This window comes from Lemur catta, chromosome 2, assembly GCF_020740605.2.
Source record: "Lemur catta isolate mLemCat1 chromosome 2, mLemCat1.pri, whole genome shotgun sequence".
Lineage (NCBI taxonomy): Eukaryota > Metazoa > Chordata > Mammalia > Primates > Lemuridae > Lemur > Lemur catta.
Genome location: NC_059129.1, coordinates 8,520,261 through 8,542,026, shown reverse-complemented (window position 1 = coordinate 8,542,026; position 21,766 = coordinate 8,520,261). Strand labels below are relative to the sequence as shown.

At 45.5% G+C, this 21,766-nt stretch overlaps 1 protein-coding gene across 4 annotated transcripts in view; it reads right to left on the bottom strand.

Moving 5' to 3' along the window:
* The window catches only part of SNX29 (sorting nexin 29), a 394,246-nt gene that overhangs the window by 225,323 nt on the left and 147,157 nt on the right, over positions 1 to 21,766 (bottom strand). For all 4 annotated transcript variants that reach the window (XM_045542623.1, XM_045542624.1, XM_045542625.1 and 1 more), the window contains one exon: positions 13,616 to 13,698. In XM_045542623.1, the coding sequence (XP_045398579.1) occupies positions 13,616 to 13,698 (83 nt within the window). The remainder of the gene's footprint in view (positions 1 to 13,615; positions 13,699 to 21,766) is intronic.

Below are 21,766 nucleotides of genomic sequence, written 5' to 3'. Positions count from 1 at the left end.
ATTAAGCAAACAAAACAACCGAGGGAAGAACAATCTGTACCATAAATTAGACCCACAGGAACAAGGACAGCTCATCTGTTTTAAAGCAGCAGTACAACACCAGCAAGTGCCGCTAACAGGGGTTGCAAACTACTCCTCGTAGGTGAAATCCAGCCTGTGGTCTATTTCTGTACAGTTTTTACATTTTAATACAGGAGGGGTCCAGGGTCGGGGAGGGAAGTGGGGAGGAGGAGGGGACAGAGGCCAAAGAGTCTAAAATACTTGGGTCTTTACAGAAAATATTTGCTGACCTCTGGTCTCTAAGATGTAATAGAAAGTAAACATCTACTTCATGTAATTTGGAGGCATGATGACATTTATACACATTCTGAAAGGAAACAAAATCCCAAGGAGATGCTGCCCAGACACAGGCCAGAGGACACCAAACTGCACCCTAGCTACGATGACATGCCGTGCGAGGGGCAGGACACACGGACACACCGGACGTGGCATGGAAAGCAGCAGCGAGGAGGTGCCCAGAGCCCAGATGGGAAACAACATGAAGTCAAAAGAGGGGAAAACAGAGAAAGGAGAAGCTTAAAGGATGCGTTTGTGTAAAAAATTCCAAGCAGGCTTGTTTGAGAACCTCTCACATGGGCAGATCAAGTATTTTCCCCAGGACATCGCCCCACCCCACTGCCAATCAGTGTGAATTTACCAGGGTCATTTCTCTTTCCTAATTTGCTGGGTGACCTTGGGCAAGTGACTGAAGCTCTGTGTTTCCTCATTTGCAGAATGAAGATCATAATAGCATATGGGACTGATGTGAATGAAGATTAAATCTGTGAGTGTATAGTTCTTAAAACAATGTCTGGCACAGAGTTAGCACTACTTCAATTTTAGCCTTTAATTTTTTTATTTTTTAAATCACTCTCTCTACCTAATGTAGAATGTTCCAGTTCAAAGATAACGAGAAAGGAGAGTTCACTCCAACACTGTTGAGTGGAAATGAGATTGTACAGTCAGTGATGGCATCCTGCAGTAACCAACCCCTCTCTGGGGGTTCCTTAGTGCCCCCAGGGAAGCATGGGACCACATGAGGAAGAGGTAGACAGGGCCAGGGCACGTGGGCTCCTGGGCGCCATGATTTTACAGCAAGTGCAACATGGGATGCTCAGTCTTTCTCTTCCCAAAGCTTCCCCAGTGTCACCAAGGTCAAACCCGAGAAGCAGGTTGGCCCCTATTGGCCATGAACGTGCCACCTGGTCAGCCTGTGGACAGGAATGAGATGAGGTCCTGATTTCTCAGGCTCGATCACCCACATAGCTACCCCCGGCTTTCTGCCCCCACCCTCCCATCTCTCCCCTCCCCCACTCAGCCTCCTCTGAATTAGCGCCAAGCTTGCCATTCTTCCCAAGTACCAGAGATTACTACGGCGCGGCTCACAGAAAGTGCTGAGTGGAATGAAGGAGGAGAGAAAAAAAAAAATTTCCTCACCACACAATTCACGTATAGGCAAGAGCTACAAACAATTCAGGGCGCTAAAATTAATTTGCCAATGAAAAGAGGGTGAGCATCGAGGCAGACTGTAATAAAAACGTACTTAATGTGTACAGCACATATTTATTCATTTTTAGAAAATCTGCAATGCTGCCACCCCCCCTCCTCCCATAAAATCTGACCATCCTACTCAGCTTCTATTCTTATCCCTTGCTCATTTGCGTAATTTTAACACTGCAGAATATAGCTAGCCTAAGAATATTTTTTTATAATTACACCCATCGCAGGAACTGTCAGTATCTAATGAAGGATAATTTCAGCTATTATAAGAAGCTTAAAAGATCATTTTCATGAATAATTCGTAATATGAATCATTAAATTCAAACAATGTCAGAAATTCAAAAAAAAAAGAGAAAAAGAAAAAAAAATATTTTGGGTGCCTAAAAGTAACCATCCCTTTAAGGGCAGAATCCAGTGTCAGAATCCACAGAAACAACACATGGGGCAGATCGGCATGTGAGGGGAAGAAACATGCAACCCGGCTCAGATCACTTCCCTCTGTCAATTTTTCATCAGGTCTCCCAAGACCAAGAATAAAATCCAAACCTCTCAGCAGGTCACACAGATTCCTCCCGCTTGACCCCTGTCTCCCCAGCTCATCGTGCACCTGTTCCTCCTGCCACCCATGCAGGCCCCCAACTTCCCAGGGCTTCTGTGCCAGTGTACATGTTGCTTTCTCTGCCTCCTTCTGAGAAAGAACCTGACTAAAAATGAAGCTACGCTGGAAGCAGAACCAACATGCAAAGCATCTTCCTGGTAAACTGTTTGAGCACCTGGATCCATCCCTACCGGCACCCCAAACTTCTCAGCTCTGTGAAATAATGCACATTCTTGTTGGCTTCAATTGGTTTCTACTGTTTGCCAAAGGTGGGGAAAAGTTCTTATTAGTAAAATAAGGCTGTGCACTGCAGCGGGGGATACTGCACATTATCCACTTGTGTCAGGACATCAAAGATCCAGGCCCTGCCACCACCCAGCTGAGCACCAGAGCAAAGCGCTTGACAGTGACGAAAATGATCTAACACTTACAGAGAGCGCTTGGCACAGATTTAGCCCTGACAGTCTGGCCCCACTATACACACTCGCTTGTGACCTTTCTAAGCATCAGTTTTCCCACCTGTAAAATGGGGATCACTGTATTAACAGTAACTGCACCTCACAGGAAGGTTCCTTTTAAGCAGTTAGCACAGGGCTGACGTATGGTGCTTAACCCATGTTAGCAATTATCACAAGATGCTCAGTAAATTCATTCGTGCTTTCCCTCACTCATTCACTAAATACCTTACTGATCACCCCCCAGATGCCAGGCGCTGTTTTAGACACTGGCTGCACAACAGTATCAAAACCAAGTGAATCCCTACTCTCATGAGCTGACATCCTGGCTCATGTTTCTAGAATATGTCACTGAAGAAAGAAATTAAAATTTTAAACTGTAAGATAGGCAGCAGTACTATGATAGCAGGGAAATCACAGAGGGCTTCCTGGAGCAGTGGTTATCTGACTGGTGAACAGGGTGTGAGCCAGGCAGCAGGAAGATTCTAGATAGAGTAAACAGAAGGCATGCTAGCCACAGGGAGGGATGAGGAGGGATTGTATTTCTAAGGAGGTGTGAAGAATGCAAGTGAAACCGTAAACCTAAGAAACAACCCCAGACCAGGAGATGGGCTTTCTCTCTTTAAAGGACATCTATTTTTCCATTCAGCCCAAGAAAAAGAAAGCAAGTCGCTCTCAGCCAAGGTACATGGCGTCATTACCCAGTCAAGCAAAGCAAAACGTCCAGTCGCCTTATGAAAGCTATAATTACAAACTTTAAACAGAGCAGTTTTCAAAATCAAAGTGGCATTTAACAAAACAAGCCACCTGTCAGCCTCCAGGATGGAGAGGAGTTGAAAACCAAACGAGATGCTGATTGACAAACTACACTATGACAGTCACAAAGCCAAGACGGCCCTTAAAAATAAGGCTGACAATGATAAATACATGTCTGGCCTCAGCCTCTGAGGAGGGCACTGAGACACTCCAATTGCTCCTGTTTTGTTTCTGGGCCTTTGTTTCCTACCAAACAATAAAAAGGAAATGAACAAAAATCATGAATCAATACTTGGTATTTCCAGGCAATTGCTTTTGCAACCACGTGGGAATAGAAACACCCTGCCAGCGATAAAATCAGGTTGAGCAAATAAAACATCACCCTTTATGAGGTTGCCAGAGAGACATGGGCCATTTCTAGAACCAGAGACTGGATTCCCTTGCAATAATGGCCCGTATCTTTGATGAAGCTTTTCCCCATAGTGATGGCACAAGGAAGTGGCTTGGGAGGACTTTAGCACCCTTTGCCCCTCCCCCCATAACTTTTATCAGCCTCATCCTCCCCAAAGCCACCAGAAGCAGGGACTGCTGGCTGCCTACCCAATATCCACTGTGACCTCCTTCCCTACATGCCAATTAAACAACCTCATTTCCCAGCCTTCCTCGCAACTGGGTTGGCCAAGGAGCCAGGTACTGGGGCTACCTGTTCAGGTTTTTGTCTAAAGGTCAGGAAACTAGCTAATCACACAAATCCTGTTTTCTCAGGATAATGGATTTCAAAGCTCTCAAAAAGGTTTACTCTAGGATCATCACCATAATTATTCACCCACTTTCAGAAATGCATTTACAGGTGCCTGCTTTGCAAACGACCCAACTCCTCAAACCACCTGGGCGTCCTGGAGTCTGTCAAGAGTGAGGGAGGCGGTGGGGACAGCTGCTTATGAAAACTAACTTCACACCAGACACCGTGCTGGGAATTTTACATCTAATTCTCCCAATTAATCCTCAAAACAGGGTTACAGGAGAAGATGACGCCCAGAGGGCAGTTATTTCAAGCAGGAAGCGGAGCACCGACGAGGTCTGCTGTCTGTGCATTCTAGAAGGTGAAGGCTGCTCGAGAGGCAACCCGTGAAACACACACAGAGGGAGGACGGGAGACAGGAGAGCACGTGCGGGAGGACGGCTGGCAGGTCGGGAAGCTGTGGCTGCAGCTTGAGGCAAGGACGCGCAGCTGGAGAGGAGAAGGCGACACTCAGAGGGGGCAGAAGGACAGGCAGAAGCTCCACGTGGTGGGACAGTCCAGAGGCAGAACTGGCCCGGCCCTAGCTGGATTCAGTCCGTCTCTCGGCTCCATTTCCTCTGGGTCGACTCTGCTCAGCCAGGACTGCTCAGGCCCTTGAGCGGAAACAGAGGTGCCCCCGCCCCAGCCTCGCAGGTTCAAGTCCAGCAAGTAAAGGCATGTGCCTCCTGCTCCGGAATCCCAGCAGCACCGTACGGGCGGTGACTGGATCTGACTGAGACAGGTGCACATCCCTGAACCACGCATGCCCCTGGGCCATACCCCCAGGGCGGAGGGGCAGGATGAGCTCCATAAACCACAGGGACTAAGGGCTGGTCGGAGGGTTTCCCCAGAGGAAAAACTGGGTGGGTTACCACAGAAGGGTAAATGGACACCAGGCAGACAAAAACACAGCCAATGTCAAAGACGCCATGTGCACACGGGCAGTGAGGAGCTGAACCAGGACTTTAGCCCAAAGTGAATCAACCCCAGAGCCCACGCTGTGTCCGCCAGCCTGTGCTACTTTCCCAGCCAAGCAGAGTCAGACCAGCAGCCCTTACCCAGCAGGTCTTCGTGCTCAGCAGAGACCACAGAGGGCCAAGGACAAGACACAAACAAGAAATACTGGTTTCAAAGATGCAGAGCAGCAGACAGGTAAGGTCTCACTAATGGGACTAACCAGGGAAGGAGACCAGGGAAGGCTGGGCAGCAAAAAAGTCAGGCCACCACTGGTCTCGCTCCTCCTGAGTGGTCCTAATGAGACCACAGGGAGTCAGACACGTGGTGGGTGGCCCACTGGGCATCCCTGGACCACCCACGGGCCTCTAAGCCCTGCCAGGGTCTGGTCCCAAGGGAGAGAGTGAGAGGACAATGGGTAGTCATTCAAAGTCTGAAACACTGACGGGCTTGATTGTGTTGGCTTTGAAAAGGATCAGAACACACCTCTGAAGCTCCAGCACCAATGGCCAAGACGATCAGCGGATCTTCACAGTCAGAGGGACAAGAAGAGCACAGAACCTGACCTTGCCCGTCCAGGGGGCCGGCAGCTCCCCTTGTTTCTGTTCACACCCCCTTGTTTCCAGGCTTGGAATCCTGCAGCTGAGTCCACACCCTGCCCTTCATCTCTTTGGGATCCAAACTGTCACTGAGTCCAGGTACTGCATCCCACCTGGAGCCTGTGAGTTTGGCAGGCAATATCCATCTGACTCGTTTGTCAATAAACAACCAAAGTTACCTGATGTCCCCTCCCCACCATCGGTAAGTGACGCATTTACAGGGGATGGCCAGAGGCACCTTACAGAAAGGGGTAGCTACGACACAGTCCCTCCATGGCATTGCCACCTACAATGTAAATGACACCAGGACAGACTGCTAACAGCCCCTAACAAAGCTGAGTACATTTCTAAAGCACAACCTAGTACCACAAGGATCTCCATAATCGCAGAAATAAATGAGCGACAGGTGACTCAGGATTTTTGACAGACACGTCTCTACCACATTTCCTGGACACCCTTCCTATCACAGACCCTTGCAGCCTACCAGGCATGCCTCCCGAGACCCTGAGGGCACAAACCCTGAAGTAAACCTCTGGGGCGTGAGATCTCTTTCTAATAAGCCACACAAACAGATTAAAAGATGGAAACCACACACATCGCAAGGAGTGCCCCAGCAGCGACAGCAGAGATGGCCAGCTGCCCACCAGGCCTCAGTGCTCCCCTCCCGCAGACAGAGTTCTCGCTGGAAAGCAGCTGCCCAGCCAGAGATGACACTTCCCAGACCTCTCTGCGTCCAGGCAGGGCCATATGGAACAGCCCTTGCCAACGGCACGTGAGCAGAGGGGCGTGTGGCACCTCTGGAAGGAGGGAGAACGGTAACAATTGTCCTTCTCCCCTTCAGTACCATGTACCGTGGCTTCCTCAAGTTTATTCCCTTCTCAGAGAATGCTGTTCCCATCCATGCCAACGTCTGTCACTCTGCAGTCACTCCAAGAGCAGCCTGGATAAAGCCTGCTAACACCTATTGTGTATTTGGTCAATATGGGGGGAAAAAACACAAGTTTTTAAGTCATAGACCCCGTGTGGTCACATAGTCTAGCAAAGTAGATGGAGCACATGTAAGACATGATCATAGAATAACTCACAACAGCAAAAATCAAGTGCCAGACTTTGGTTTTGCTCATAGTAACTGCCAAGGGAGGTTAGGAAATTGAAAGATCAGTGTAATTAGATTTCTTTAAGGTGACAGGAGAAGGGCTGGCTCTTCCAATAAATGCAACATCTGGCCTGACCGAGGATGAGGGAAATGACATTTCTAGGAGAGGAGGCTGGAGGAGCCAGGAGTGGGGGTTGCAGAGTGGTCAGGATAGGGGCACGTGAGGCCAGCGTGACTGCAAAGCTGCATGATGAGCAGCGAGAGAGAAAAGAGACGAATACGGGTGAGGAGGGCCACGTTCCAGTGGAACACAAAGGCCCGAGAATGCAGACGAAACCCGATTAACACCCACTGCGGGTCCTTGCAGGGGCCCCGAGTTGGGGGCCCCAGTAAAAGCACTGCATTAACCCATACAGTGTGGACAGTGGCCTGCACTGAGCCTCCTTGGTCTTAACATGATGGCACCCATTAGGAGAGACAAATTCTACAGCCAAGTCTGGAATCAAGAAGAAAAATGTGTCATTGATTAACTCACAGTGTCTGCTGTTGGCCAAGAATCAGAGAGTGTCGGCAAATTTTTAGTATATTTGTGGACCTTGAACTTCATTAATTGGAAAGTGATATCCTCCAAGGCAGTGGTTCCAACCACTACACTCCAACCTGCATGCTGGAATCCTCCTGCCTGGGTCCCACTACCGATGTCGTGGGGATGGGTGGGGATGGGCAGTGGGAGCCTTTAAAACTTCCCGGGTGACTCCATTAGAAGACAATATGGAGAACCACTGCTCTATGGGGGATAGGACAGAAAGAATGTTCAGAAGGAAACTAGCAGAGAAGAGCTCTCTCCTGCTGGGGTTGCTGGGAAGACTAAACCTACAGCAGCTGGCAACCTTGGGCCAGCCCAAGAACACCTGGCTGAAAATGCAGCCGGCACACAGTAGGGTGCAGGAGCCGGTGCACACTGCCCCGTGGGAGCCAACTGTGCACATCTCTTCCCAACTCTGCATTCAGCAACACTGTGCTGGCAGTCTGACGTCACACACTGCAGAGGATTTACACCATGGAAATCAGCGAACATTATAAATCAGGGCTTTTTTCTTTTTTTTAGAGAGAGCTGGTTGTTAACCATTGGCCAGCACGTCACCCCCAACAACGGGAAAAAAATAATAATAACAGCTGAGAAATGTGAAAACAAAAACAGAAAACAAAACACACAACTCCTAATGATACTGTTCAAGCCTTGGATCAAACCTCTCCTGAAGGCTGATACTCCAGGATCTCCCTTTTTTTTTTTTTTTTTTTTTTTGCTTATGCCAGATAAAGTTAGATTTTTCTGACTCTTGTCATCAAAAGAGCTCTGAATGATGAAACCATGCAAGAGTTGAAGTCAAACGCCAGCTGTGGTCACAAGAAGCAGAAACTCCACGTGATCAGAATAATCCGGTTGGAGGCACAACTGAGTAACACAGTTCCACGGGGGACAACATGCTATTTGTGTGATACAATAAAGATCTGTGTTTCTCCACCATGGTATTTTCTAGATCCCAGACTCTGATCCAAGCATGTTATCTAAGTTATGTCATTTAACATTTAACCCTCACGACAACACATGAAGTATATATATGCTATCTTAATCCTAATTTTGTGATTATAAAAAGGGCTCTGACAGGTAAAGTGAGATAGTAAAAATAGTAATAATGATAGCTAATATTTATTGAGTGCCTATTATGTGCCAGGTGCTACTCTAACTGCTTTCCATGTATTAATTCACCTCATCTTGCCCCAAACCCTATGAAGAAAGAACTATTAAAATTCCCATTGTACAGAGAAGGAAACTGAGGTACAGAAGGTCACATGGCCTCCGAGTCAGTTACCCGGGGACATCCTCGGTGCCTTTACCAGGCACACGCTGACCTGCTAACACCCATCGTGATGCACAGGAAGGATGGAGAGTGTGTGATGTTTCCCAGAGGTATTTGGCCAAGACAGCCTTTTACATGGGGGCCGGCGCAGGGCTAGGATGAAGTGAAACCACTGGGGACAAATGCACAGCGATGGGCAGAACAGCCGTCCTTCTGCTGACACAGCCTCGCTCCAGGGGTCAGATGCAACAGAAGTGGTGTCCACCCGTTTAGCCACAGTCCTGCCCTGGCCCTCCCACCCTGCGCGCTCCCTCAGGGTCATCTCAACAGTTGCAGCCACCATGGCTCTCAGCAGACGACCTCCACACAGAACCACGTTTTCATGAGGGGACTTCACCCATGATAATGCTCTCACCTCACTCCCCAACTCGTACCTGACTGGTGAGATTCTCGGTTAGGTAGAGTTGATGTATCAAAACGTGAAATTCCCCCATGGACCCTCTTCCCCATGAGTCCCCAAAGAGTAAGAAGTAATTCCAAAGACCCAACAGTGCCGCACAGCGGAGGGTCCCAGGTCTAGACCCGGAAGGCAGTGTGCCAGGGAGCGTGATTCTGGATACAGGGCAAGCTCCATCGATTGTCGGTAATAAAAATGTTATTTTGATCACTAATTGTCTGATTCCTGCAACTATTTTCTATAGAGAACTGGAGGGGAAAAGAGAAGATCCATGATTAGTTATAAATTGAAACAAAGTACCATTTGCTGAGCAGTTGTTATGTGATAAGCACAAAGTATGTAAGTATCTCATGTAGTATTTAATAGCTGCTCCCACCACCACATCAACAAAGACCCGACAGAACGAGCATGCCCCAGAATCCTCTGATAAACCATGAGCTAGAAAAAGGCAACGGGCCATGTAGAGAGCCAGAAGTTGACTCAAGTTAAGGCTTGTTCAGGCCTGGGGACCTTTCCCTCTCTAAGTGAGGGACTTGTTTCTCTCAGGTCTGATGCCACTGAACATCGGAACCACCCAGCTAGTTCCTTTTCTGATTCACCAAGCAGCCAACAGGCGAGACTCCAGCTTCCCAAGTTGATCAGCCCAGAGGAGGACAGGCCTGGGAGGACAGCCCACATGTGGGCCTTCTGGTCTACCCAACAGCTCTATGGCTTACTACCACCGAATGAAGTGCTCTTCTGTTGTACATCGCTATCTGTGTATTGGCTAATGTGAGTGTGCTCCTAAGAGAATGAGCCAGTCTTGTCAACATAACCCAACTGGTATCTGAAGCTAAGGTGACTCACCTGCTCCGCAGACCCCTCACAAGCTGCCAGGAAGTCACTACAAGCAGGAAGCCAACCTGCCACCCATCTTGTTTCAAACTTCAGCAGTAAGCCTCAGAGGAAAACATGAGTTTGAGGAGTGATCTCCTGCTCTCCCACCAGAAGTGAAACTGCCCTACACTGACTCCCTGGGGAGGAGAGAGGATGTCCAAGTTCATTATCAACAGAACTGATCAAACGTCCCATGAGAGTTACAATGAAAGTTGGATTGCCAAGCTAGTTCCTTGTGAACATGGCAGCCCTTATGCCCAGCTCTGATGCGAGAGGAAGAACACAAAGACATCTTTGTTCCAAGATGAGAGATCCAAAAACACAAATGCAGGCATAAGCTCTCACCACATCTGACCTGAGCGTGGAAAACAGTACTTTAGTGTTGAACAACCCAACCTCACTTCTGGACCACATTAAGAGAAAAAAAAAAAAAAATCTTTCCATTATATAATGAAGCCACCCAAAATTCTACTTCCTATTTTTCTGGTTAAGTCATGATTTTCTTGGAGGGACTAGATCACACTTTAAAAAAAAAAAAAAAAAAAAAAAAAAAAAGGAGGAGGAGGAGGGTGGAAATCTAAAATTTGATTTCTGTAAAATGTTTTAGGTTGATTTTTCTTTTTTTTTAATCCTGGAGGCATTTTTCCACAAGAATGTAATAATGAAGGTGAGGGTCCCAGGGTAGCCCTCAGGAATCTGTATCAACCCTGAAGGCATTTGGGGATTAAATAATTTTTTCACTCTTTTCCCTACTGATGAGCTCACAATTTCATAAGGAATTTCTTCATAAAGAATCTTTATATCCTCAAACTAAAAAGCTTACATTGTGGGAAATGCATTCTAAGTTCCCACCTAGAATTTAGAAAGTAAGAAGACGTCTCTGTGTCCATCCCCCAACACCAAGAGCTGAGGAGATCACAGATCAAAACAGGGTCCTTAGGCCACTCACGTCTGTAATCCTAGCACTTTGGGAGAATGAAGCAGGAGGACTGCTTAAGGCCAGGAGTTCAAGACCAGCCTGGGCAACATAGCAAGACCCTGTCTCTACAAAAATATTGAAAAATCAGCCAGGCGTGGTGGTGCACACCTGTAGGTGCTTCCAACTCCCAGACACCCAGAGCCACCACAGCCTGGCCAGGACATACACAATGGTTTTCCACAAACTGAGGCAGCAACTAGCTGAGAGATTAGGAGTGAGTCCCAATTTCTTTGAGTAACAGATGAAATCACTTGAAATTAGATAAAAGCCATTGAAAGGAGACCATTGTGCAATTTCTGAATGAGTTGTCTTTTATTGGCACACAGTGAGTGCTCATTAATTTCTGTGAAGTGAGCAAAGGAGTGAATTGCAGGACTTACACAGGCAATGATAGGGCACCAGTACATGCTCACACTTGACGGTTTTCATAAAAACCTTCCACTGAAGCAGGATTCACAGATAAGGTGACATGGTCTTAAATCACACGGTAAGAGAATAGAGTAAGGAACTGCGGCTATGTGGAAGAGAAGAACATGTTTGATCATCTCCACTCCAATCCATTTAAGAGCTATCACAACTGCACCCTGAAAAGGCTCACATCCAGCCTTCGTTCAGAGCACTCAGGCTGAGTCCTGGGAAATACAGCTTCAGCTGCCTAAGAAACCATCCTGTGCACTGTAGGTTCTGTGTGCCCATTTGGGGAGAATCACTCCAAAAATCCTCCTAGTCAGAAATGCATTTTGTAGTGTTGGGGTTTTCAAATCAAAAGCAAGTCCAGTGGTGCGTCTTTTCCTAGGTTTAATTTTCTTATTGCATCGAATCAAAGTTCTGTGTAGGTGAAGTGTAGAATTCACAAAAGGTTGGCAGCACAGTCCATAGGTCACCTGCATTGGAGTCACATATCTAGACATGCAAATCTAGCGCCTCATCCTAAATCCACTGCAACACTCCCAGAGACAGGGTCCTGGGAAGAGGCATATTTAACAGGCTCCCCAGGTAATTCCTCTACACACTAAAGTTTAAGAATTTTATAATGCAAAGAACCAGGGATTTGGAGGAAAATGCCGAGATCATTTCCATCCCCGATACAGGAACGAGCCCTTTAAGCTCTCCTAAGCCTCCAATAATAAATTTTTTAATGTAGAGGAAAAAACTACCTACTCATCACAGAGTTACTGAGTCAAATCAGAATACATTTGAACTTGCTTGGAAAGGGGTAAAGGGCTAGGCAAATACTACTCATTCAAAACGCATAATGAATGTAATAGGTGACTACCAAAGCCAGTTGCTGCGGAACCAGAGATGAGAAGTGAAAAGTCGCAAGACCAACATATACATAACGCTGCATGATGAAATTAATTCCGGGCCATGATAGCATTATGTGTACGGAAAGGGCAGTGAGCCCACAGAAGAAGATATGATTAATTCTGCACTGATAGCCCCTGGACGGATCCTGGCTACAGACCAAATATGAATAAAGCGAGGCATGTTATTGAAAAAAATTATCACCAACCTGCTGATCCTGATCGAATGGAGACCATAATAAAACACACAAGCTTCCAGAAAAATTCGCATCTTTATGATGTTACTACGTCAGCCATATCCAGATTCCAACCCCATCTCCATCACATAGACAAATAACAACCATTTATTATACGCCACGTGCCAGGCTGGAAACTTTGCATTCATTATTTTGGTAAATCCCCACAAGGACCTCATGACATTAGTGTGATGCTTCCTTGTACACATGGGAAAATAACTCCAAGGTGGCGAGGGATGGTGGGCGAGCCTAAATTCAAATGCAAGCCTGGCTGCCAGCCAAGGCCTGCAAGAGTGGAGTGTCCACCTTGGTTAAAATGTCCACACTCGAAGAACTCATCTTTCTTTAACAAACTTTTGTTATGCTCAGTTAGCTGAGGGCTGCAAAAGTCAAGCCCCCTTTCTTCAGGCTGACCTGAGAAACATTTCAGGAGATTCATGACAGGTAAAATTGTAGCCAAAGTGCAGAGAGAGGAAGCATATGGCACCACCTCGTTTAACGAGATCCTCATGAAGGGATCATTTTTCTGTCTCTGTGTATTTCTGATTAACAATATCTATAATGGTAATAGCTAAAATTTATCCAGTACTTACTCTATTGTAGGCATTATGCAAAGATGCCTATGCGGATTGCTGCTTCATGAGGTAGGTGCTGTCAACTAATCCCATCTCACAGACGAGAAAAACAAGGCACACAGAGAATAAGAAACTTAACCAGAGCTGGGGACTGGAACCTGGTCAGCCTAAGTCCAGAGTGCTGATTCTCCATCATTTTGGCATCCTGCTGCGTGCACGCCCAGCCTGACGCACAAGCAACACACCACAAGGTTCCCTGCGTTGCAAATGTCTCAAGGCTCTGGACACAAAAGTCCTTAAGTACACAAGTGGATATGACTTTTGCTGATGGTCTAGTAAGTGAGTCTTACCATAATTATTAATAGTTACACATTTAACAAGAATACACAGTAGGATTTTCCTCCTGTTTTCCAGGATCCCGACCAGCACCATTTTTCTAATTCATCTGCGTATGTACTCATGACATGTCGAATGTCTACTATGTACCAGGCACAGGGAATAATGAAAAAGCTCAGCCCCTCCCCACCCAGACTCAGTGTCCCCCTCACCTTCAGCTGTTTGACCTTCTCTTTTCAGCATCTGGACAGCTCCTACATATTTCTTCAGCTGGACTTTGAGCACCTCGTTTTCTCTGCAGGTACAAGAATGTTAAAAAATATATTTAAAAACTGGCAATTCAGACCCAAGGTAGGGAGGAATCTGTGTAAATAAAAGCACATAATTTGCATCTTATAAACAATATATCCTCATGTATTAGAGATCATCACTGGAAAAGACTATGTTACCAAGGACACATTTGCAGAGTGACTTCAAGAGCTGTTCTTACATGATGGAGATAAGCATGAACTGGTTCTAGTGCCCCCAAATTCAGAATATTGACACACGCTATGCTCAGGCTATTTGAATCCATCAATCTGTTAGATTCCTAATGCAGTGTCAGGCACACTGTGATATTCTCTCCATTTACAGAAGCGCATACCAAGTAGATAAAAGGAAAGTGAGGCATAAAGAAGAGAAGCAGTTGACCAAGTCCACATCCACCCCCACGTAAGATTATATACCACGGAACACAGACCCCAGGCCACGACAGGCCCCCACCTACTGAACTCACCCCCTACATACACTGGCTGAGGACAGAACCTGAGGACCAGGGGGAGAAAACTGCCGCTTGTTGAGTGTTTAGACCTTACGCGTCTCACTGAGTCAAGCATGCATTCATTCATCCAACCATTCTTCACTCAGTGGAAAAATGCACGATGACTCCATAGTAGTCTCATTTTATAGGAGAGGGGTTGGATAGATAAGGTCTCTGACCAAAGCCCCATGGCCACCAATGAGACACAATGCCAAGATCCAAAGCCAGGTCTTCCTGCCCCCAAGGCCCACAAGAGCTTTTCTCCACCTCCTCTGGGATTCAGACTTGGTTTCTCACCAGCCACACCAGACAGAGGAGTCCCCCACATTTTCTGCCTGTTCCCCTACTCCCTACCCCAGGTCTTGAGCCCGAGTGCCTTTAAACATGATAGAAAATTTTTTCTTTCCTAGCAATGAGAAGAGCTTAAGGCTGCGTTGCTTCTAAAATTACAAAATTAAAAATGATCATTGCAAAATACTCACACAATCAGAATACATTTAAGAAGGAATGCAAAAATGAGATGAGACCCCAGTGCCTTGAAATAAACCCCATTAACATTTTATATCCGTCTTATCCTACTCCCCCGGGTACGCACACACACCCTAAGTATAATTTTTCAAGGATGAAACATTCCCATGCACCATAGTTTGCTTGAAGTCTTCGTTCCCTTGTTTACTGCTCCGCTCATCCCTTCCCCATGGTAACCAAGGGTAAAACCCTGGCATGCATGTTTCATGCCTTCCTCCCTGCCCAGCCAATCACTACCACCCCAATATACTTACACAACTTACTTTATAAAACGGGATCCTATTATCAATTTTTCTGCAACTGGGTTGTCTCATTTAACAATTCACCACAGTCAGCCTCTAGCTCAGCCTATTTATAGATGGAAATACTACTGCTTGGTATGGACATGCCACATACTTACTTAGTCAAAAAACAAGCTACAGCTCATCACTGGGTCTGTGTCTGTTTTCAGCGCATCTGACGACACCTCAGCCCACGAAGGCAGCACTTTCTTTATATTTTGCTTTTCGGCACTATACTCTGGCAGAAAGAAGGTCAGGATCAAAAGCAGAAACTCCCACCTACTTAGGTACCCCCTGAGGACTCTACATTCATCTCGGAAGCTTTAGAGAAAGTAAACCACGAAGGGGCCACTAAAGTATCCCCTAATCCTAGACAAAGCCAGCCACAGGCGTTTCTATAGGCTCTGCACTCACTCCATCTGCGATAGGAATAGCAAATGTCTGAAACTAAACAACTAACAAGTCCTGAAAAGGTCTGTGAGTGGAAAAATATTCCCTGATGCGGGCTGTACAATTTACTTAAGTCTCTCCGAGTCCCTGTCCTTCTCCCTCTCTGTCACACACTTGGTCTCATTAGAACATCAATAGTACACCACGAGATTAGCTGTACCATACCCATTTTGCAGGTGGGAAAGTTGAGGCCCAGAGAGTCAAACACACTCTCAAACCTGGGATGTAAACCCATACCCTTTAACTCCAAAGCCTCACATTATGTCACGTAAGCTTAGGGAATTAAGTAAACAGGATAAAGTTGAACACTTAAAGCCTTCAAAGATTCCATCAGAAAACGTGGGCTGGTCAGCACAGGTCTTCAGAATCTCTTGGTTGGTTAGATTCTTGTGCAAATGTGAACAAGACTGTCCTGATCGTCTGGCTTTGCTAAAACAGCTTAAGGAACTTTCCAAGGGTTATACAGCTGAAGCCTCTGCCACCAACGCCCTCAGACACCTCGTAACTGTAAGTAGTTGGTCATAGGTGAGCTTCAGGTAATATGAATCAGTAGCCTCAAGAACTACATACCTTTGGACCCAGTGACTCCTCTTCCAGGAAACTGTATTCAGAAAAGGAGGAGGAGACGTCTTAAAGACATACACATGAGGAAGTTGTGAATATACCAGAAAGAAACTGGCTAAAAATTACATGTTTGATAAGGTCGGAGTGGGTAAATTATGGTACATCCTCCTATAACAGGACACTATATAACCATCAAAGTTATGATAGATATGATTATTACCATAGATGAACATTTACAATACACCGATAAGCGAATGCAGCAGAGAACAAAGTGTATTTACTACAACCCCTTACACATATTTGCAGGTATATATTTGCATGTTAACAGTGTTCACTTCTGGATAATGAAATTAGAAGAAAAATTCTTTAGCTTTCCAACAACATACTTTACTAGACTACTTAAAAAATGTATTAAGAATAAGGTTAGATACACCAAAAAATCCTACATCACACTTAATGGTGAAATAATATTTTGCCCCCAAAGCTGTGAACAAGGCAAAGGAAGGCTTTCTCTGCCACTCACATTCAGCACAGCAGGTTCTAGCCAGTGAAATATGCCCCTCCAACCCCTGTGCCAAAAATAAGCATACAGGTTGGAAAGGAAAAACTAAAACTGTCCCTATTCACAAATGACATGAATGTCTGCATATAAAATTTCAAAAATCTATGAAAAAAGGTCCCAGAATGAGTTTTTCAAGGTCATGGGATACAAGATCAAACACAAACAGTAGCTATATTTCTATACACTACCAATGAACAATTAGAAAGTAAAATTATAAAAAGAATCCTTTACAGTACCTCCAAAAGATGAAATAGTTATAAATATAACAAAATGTGTCCAGGATCTATATGCTGAACACTACAAAAATGCTGATGAAAGAAGTAGAAGAAGAACTAAATATATGGAGACACCAGGGTCATGGCATAGAAGACTCAAAATAATTAGGATGTCAATTATTCCCAAGTTGATCTACAGATTTAATACAAGCCCAACCAAAATCCCAGCAGGACTTTTTGTAGCTACAGACTAGCTGATTGTGAAATTCACATAGAACAACAGAGAAACTAAAATAGCCAAAATCATTTTGAAAAAGAAGCACGAAGTTGGAGGACTCTCACTACCCCGATTTTAAAACTTACCATAAAGCTACAGCAATTAAGGCGATGGAGGATAGACATAGACCAATAGAACAGAACAAAAGGTCAAGGAATAAACTCATACAAACACAGTGAAGTGATTCTTGACAAAGGTACAAAAGCCATTCAGGAGGAAGATCAGTCTTTTCAATACATGGTTTTGGACCAACTGGATATTCATATGCAAAAAGATAAACTTCAACCAACACCTTATACCTTACCGAAATGTTAAATCAGATCACAAACAAATGTAAAACAAAACTATAAAACATTTAGAAGAAAATCATGTCTAACCTGGGATTACTAAATTATAGATACCAAAACCATGATCCATAACAGGTATGTTAAATTGGATATTGTTAAGAGCATGAAAAGACAAGCTACAGACTAGAATACTTACAAATTATATAGACAATAAAGGACTTAGATCCAAAATGTATAAAGAACTCGTAAAATTAACAAAATTGCCCAATAAAAAGGGAGGGGGGAAAAGATTTGAACAGACATATAAACAAAGAAGATACACAGTAAATAAGCACATGAAAAGCTGTTCAAGATCATTAGTCAAACACAAACCAAAATCACAGGGAGATACCAGTACAAATGTGTTCAAATGGTTTGAAAAAAATTTTAATGCCAACACTAAACACCGTGGAGAATGTGGAAGAGCTGAAACTCTCATACATCACAGGTGGAAACAAAGATAGTTCAGCCACTCTAGAAAATTGTATGGCAGGGGGTTTTTTGGCTTGTTTGTTTGTTTGTTTTGTTTTGAGACAGAGTCTTGCTCTGTTGCCCCGGCTAGAGTGCAATGGTGTCATCACAGCTCACTGCAACCTCAAACTCCTGGGCTCAAGGGATCCTCCTGCCTCAGCCTCCCGAGTAGCTGGGATTACAGGCGTGCACCACCATGCCCGGTTACTTTTTCTATTTTTTATAAGAGACAGTGGTCTTGCTCAGGCTGGCCTCGACCTCCAAGAAAGCTAGGATTACAGGTGTGAGCCACTGCACCCAGCCTCTGTTTTGTTTTGTTTTTTTAATTGTGGTAAATACACACAACAAAATCCACCAACTTAACCATTTTCCGGTGCACAGTTCAACAGTGTTCATTAAGCACATTCACATTGTTGTACCAGCCTTCACCACCACCCATCTCTAGAACTCTTTTCATCTTGCAAAACTCAAACTCTGTACCCATTAAACAATTCCCCGTTCCCCACCTCCCCAGCCCCTGCAACTACCATTCTACTGTCTGTCTCTGTGATTAACATCCCTCTAGGTTTAAGAAAGATGATTAGGCAAACGTTACTATGAACAGTTGTGCAGCTTTGAACATGGCTTCAGGGAAACGGGAAATCTGTCACCAATTCAAAACTCTGTTGGAAATGTGGCCTCAAAGACTCGGTGAGCCATAAACAAGAATCATTTTAGAACATCTCAACTAAACAATCCAAGTCAAGCCTGGTTTACTCCGTCTTCTGTCACACAGAAATCTCCGTTTTGCAGCACTCCCGTGCAAACCCAGCACAATGAGAACTGACGGATTCAATGGAAGCCCTAAGGTTTCCTTCCTGAGACCTGACTTAACTTCAGAATCAAAGACCAGCTTATATTCAAGTCTAGGTTCAGCTGTTTTATTACATTTTAATTCTTTGAAAATTGACTGCTCACATCTAGAGCATAAGATGATTTAAAATTCATATGAAACAAAGCAGGAAATGAATATAGCCATGTAATTGGATTTACTCTCTACTGAACACTGCATTAGGTTGCCCACAACATGGGCTTGTCCCAAAACCAGCGTCACACCTAAAACATTAACCAAACATCAAATATCCAGTCAATGTTCCCAGTTATCTTAATTTGTTTGCAATGTGTTCAAATTGGTATTGGAGCTCACCTTTTAGTGGGCTTTTACTTTAAAATGTTGTATTCTTTATACACGTAATGCCAAAAGAGAAAACAAGATGTGTGGCTCCGGAGTTACACAGGGCTGGGTTCAAATACCAACCCTGCCCCACCCCGCTGGGCCATGGGCCAAGCGTTCTGTGGCTTCTTTGGGATGCGCCTCAGCTCCAAACGGAGAGAAGGACCCTTGCAGCCCCGGATGGTTAGGCACAGCGAGTGTAAAGTGCCCTGGTCAGTGCTCAACACCAAGAAGCATGCAATTAATAATACAATTCCTCCTAAGGAATAACATGTAAGATCCAAGTCACACAAGACTAAGTTCACGGCATGGGCTTTGTCTTTAAGTAGTTTGCTTTTCCCAGAATGTTCAAAAGCAAATTGTGCCTTTACAACCAGCACGTGTCACTCTGATGCTGGTTCTGTTAACAAGTTATCAAAAAGCATCTGCTGAACAAGAGCTGGGCACAGAAGGCAGGAGGGTGCCCGAGGTGGCCACGGGCCTGCCTTTCTGGGGTTCAGTGTCTGGCGGGAGACAGAAGATCAGCCCTGGCGACTGTGATGCAGAGAAGCCACCTGGAAGAGGCAATTGGACTCGTACACGGTGCTCACTGGGTGTCAGGGACAGTGCTATTCTAAATGCTTCCGTGGTGCCCCAGTGATCCTGGTATCAACAAGCACACGTAATACTCACTTCCTGAGTGTAAACTGGACTTGTTCACCGCTAACGGTAGAAGCGATGGGTTGTCACTTCTGAAATCAGTTATAAAAAGACTACGACACCCATTCTTGGATGCCCTCTGGCCTGTGCTCCTTCTGTCGCTGTGTCTCTTGCACGACCAGCTGCCCCATGTGAGGACACTCGCAGCCTGTGGAGAGGCCCACGTGGCGAAGAATGAGGCCCTCCAGCAACCGCGTGTGAACACAGACACGGATGCTCCAGGCCCCTCGAGCCTCGAAATGACTGTGGCCCCATCCAGCACCTGACGGCAACCTCTCGAGACCCTGAGTCTGAGGCACCCAGCTAAGCCATGTCCACACTCCCGACCCACAGGAACTATGAAATAATGCAAGTGCTGTTTAACACATGAGCTGCCGTGTGAGTTGTATTTAACTCACGCTAGAGTTTTGAGCCCCGGGCCTTGTGAAGCAAAACCTGGACAAAACCCACAGCTGGTTCGTGACAATCGTACCTTGTTGATGTTCTTATTGTTACAATTAACATTGACAATTTAAGTCTAAAAACATGGATTACATGAATAGAAGTCAATAAATTTTGTTTTCCTATTTATATTTGCCTTTAAATTACAATTAAGTCTGACAAGAAAAACACTCTACCCTTATGAACTATTTTTCAAGTTTTCACATTACTTTTTCCATTATTAAGTTTTTATATTAATTTTTTATTGGAAAAAACACAGAAAACAAAATAATAAATTTTTTCATTACATTAGAAAGGATTAGTTTTGTTTTCAAAGTTTTTATTGTTTTCGTAATAAAACACCATGGCCCCAAAGGAAAAAAAAACTTCTCTAGTGTGGCAGCCAATGCGTTAATCTGCTAAATTGGAGGGTAACTTGCTACAGCAACTGATCATACACAGCTTCACACACGTAGTTTGTTTAATCCTCGCAACCACCCTACGAGGTATTTTTATCCCCAGTTTGGAGTCTAGGAGCAGAGAGGTAAGAATTACAGAGTGGTCAAATGGTTTGGCCAAAGTAAACTAACTTCCTCCGACCCTCCAATTCCCTTGTTTGACAAAGTGAAAGTCTACCAGCCTGAGTAATTTCACACCTAGCCAAACGTGCGCAAGGTCAATGTCACTCTCTATACCTCAGTTTCCTCACCTAAATAACGGGAGATGCTAAGGACCTCACAGGATTGTTGCAGAATGTACATAACTCAACCAATGCTCTTCTGAAACCTACTACGTCCCAGCCCCGGGTACTGGTTAGACAACAGAATGGAGGGGAAGCAAGACAGACGCGGTCCCCACCCTCACGGAGGAGAGCTTCACAAAGGGGAGGTGGTCCAGCCAGTCAAAGAGTAAGTATATGGTTTTCGATAAAAGCATACACCAAAAGTACAGCAAGAGACACAGAGTGACGGAGCGTTTGAGACAGCGGAGTCTGAGAGGGCCTTTCTGGAAGGTGACAGACGGCACAGGACCTGCAGGAGGTGAAGCAGCGCCCCATGTGAACCTGGGGGTGCTGTGCTGGGTGCGCACAAACCACTGGGGGTCTTGTTAAAATGCAGATTCTGACTCAGAGCACCTGGAGCAGGGCCTGGGACTCAGCATTTCTAACAAGCTCTTGGTGCCAACGATACTTCCAGTACGAGGGTCCAGGCAGAAGCAAGAGGCAGGAAAAAGCCAAGGCCTGCCTGGGCCCTGGCACCTGGGGAAGCCAGGAAGGCCATGAATCATGAAGGCCCCCAGGGCTGCGGCAGGCCTGCAGGCGGTGTGGCTGTCTGTCTTCGCAGGAAGGGCAGCCAGGGAAAGGAGTTAAGCTGAGGAACGCAGACGTGCTATGCAGGAAAAGCAAAACAAGCTGGGGATGGAAACTGGAGAAGCTGGCAGATCAGAAGGCCACTGTGGACAATCCAGGCAAGAAATGCTGGCGGCCAGGACTGGAAGGACTGGGGTGGTGGCTGTGGAGACGGAGAGGAGTATTCAGATATTCATCTGTCCGATTCCA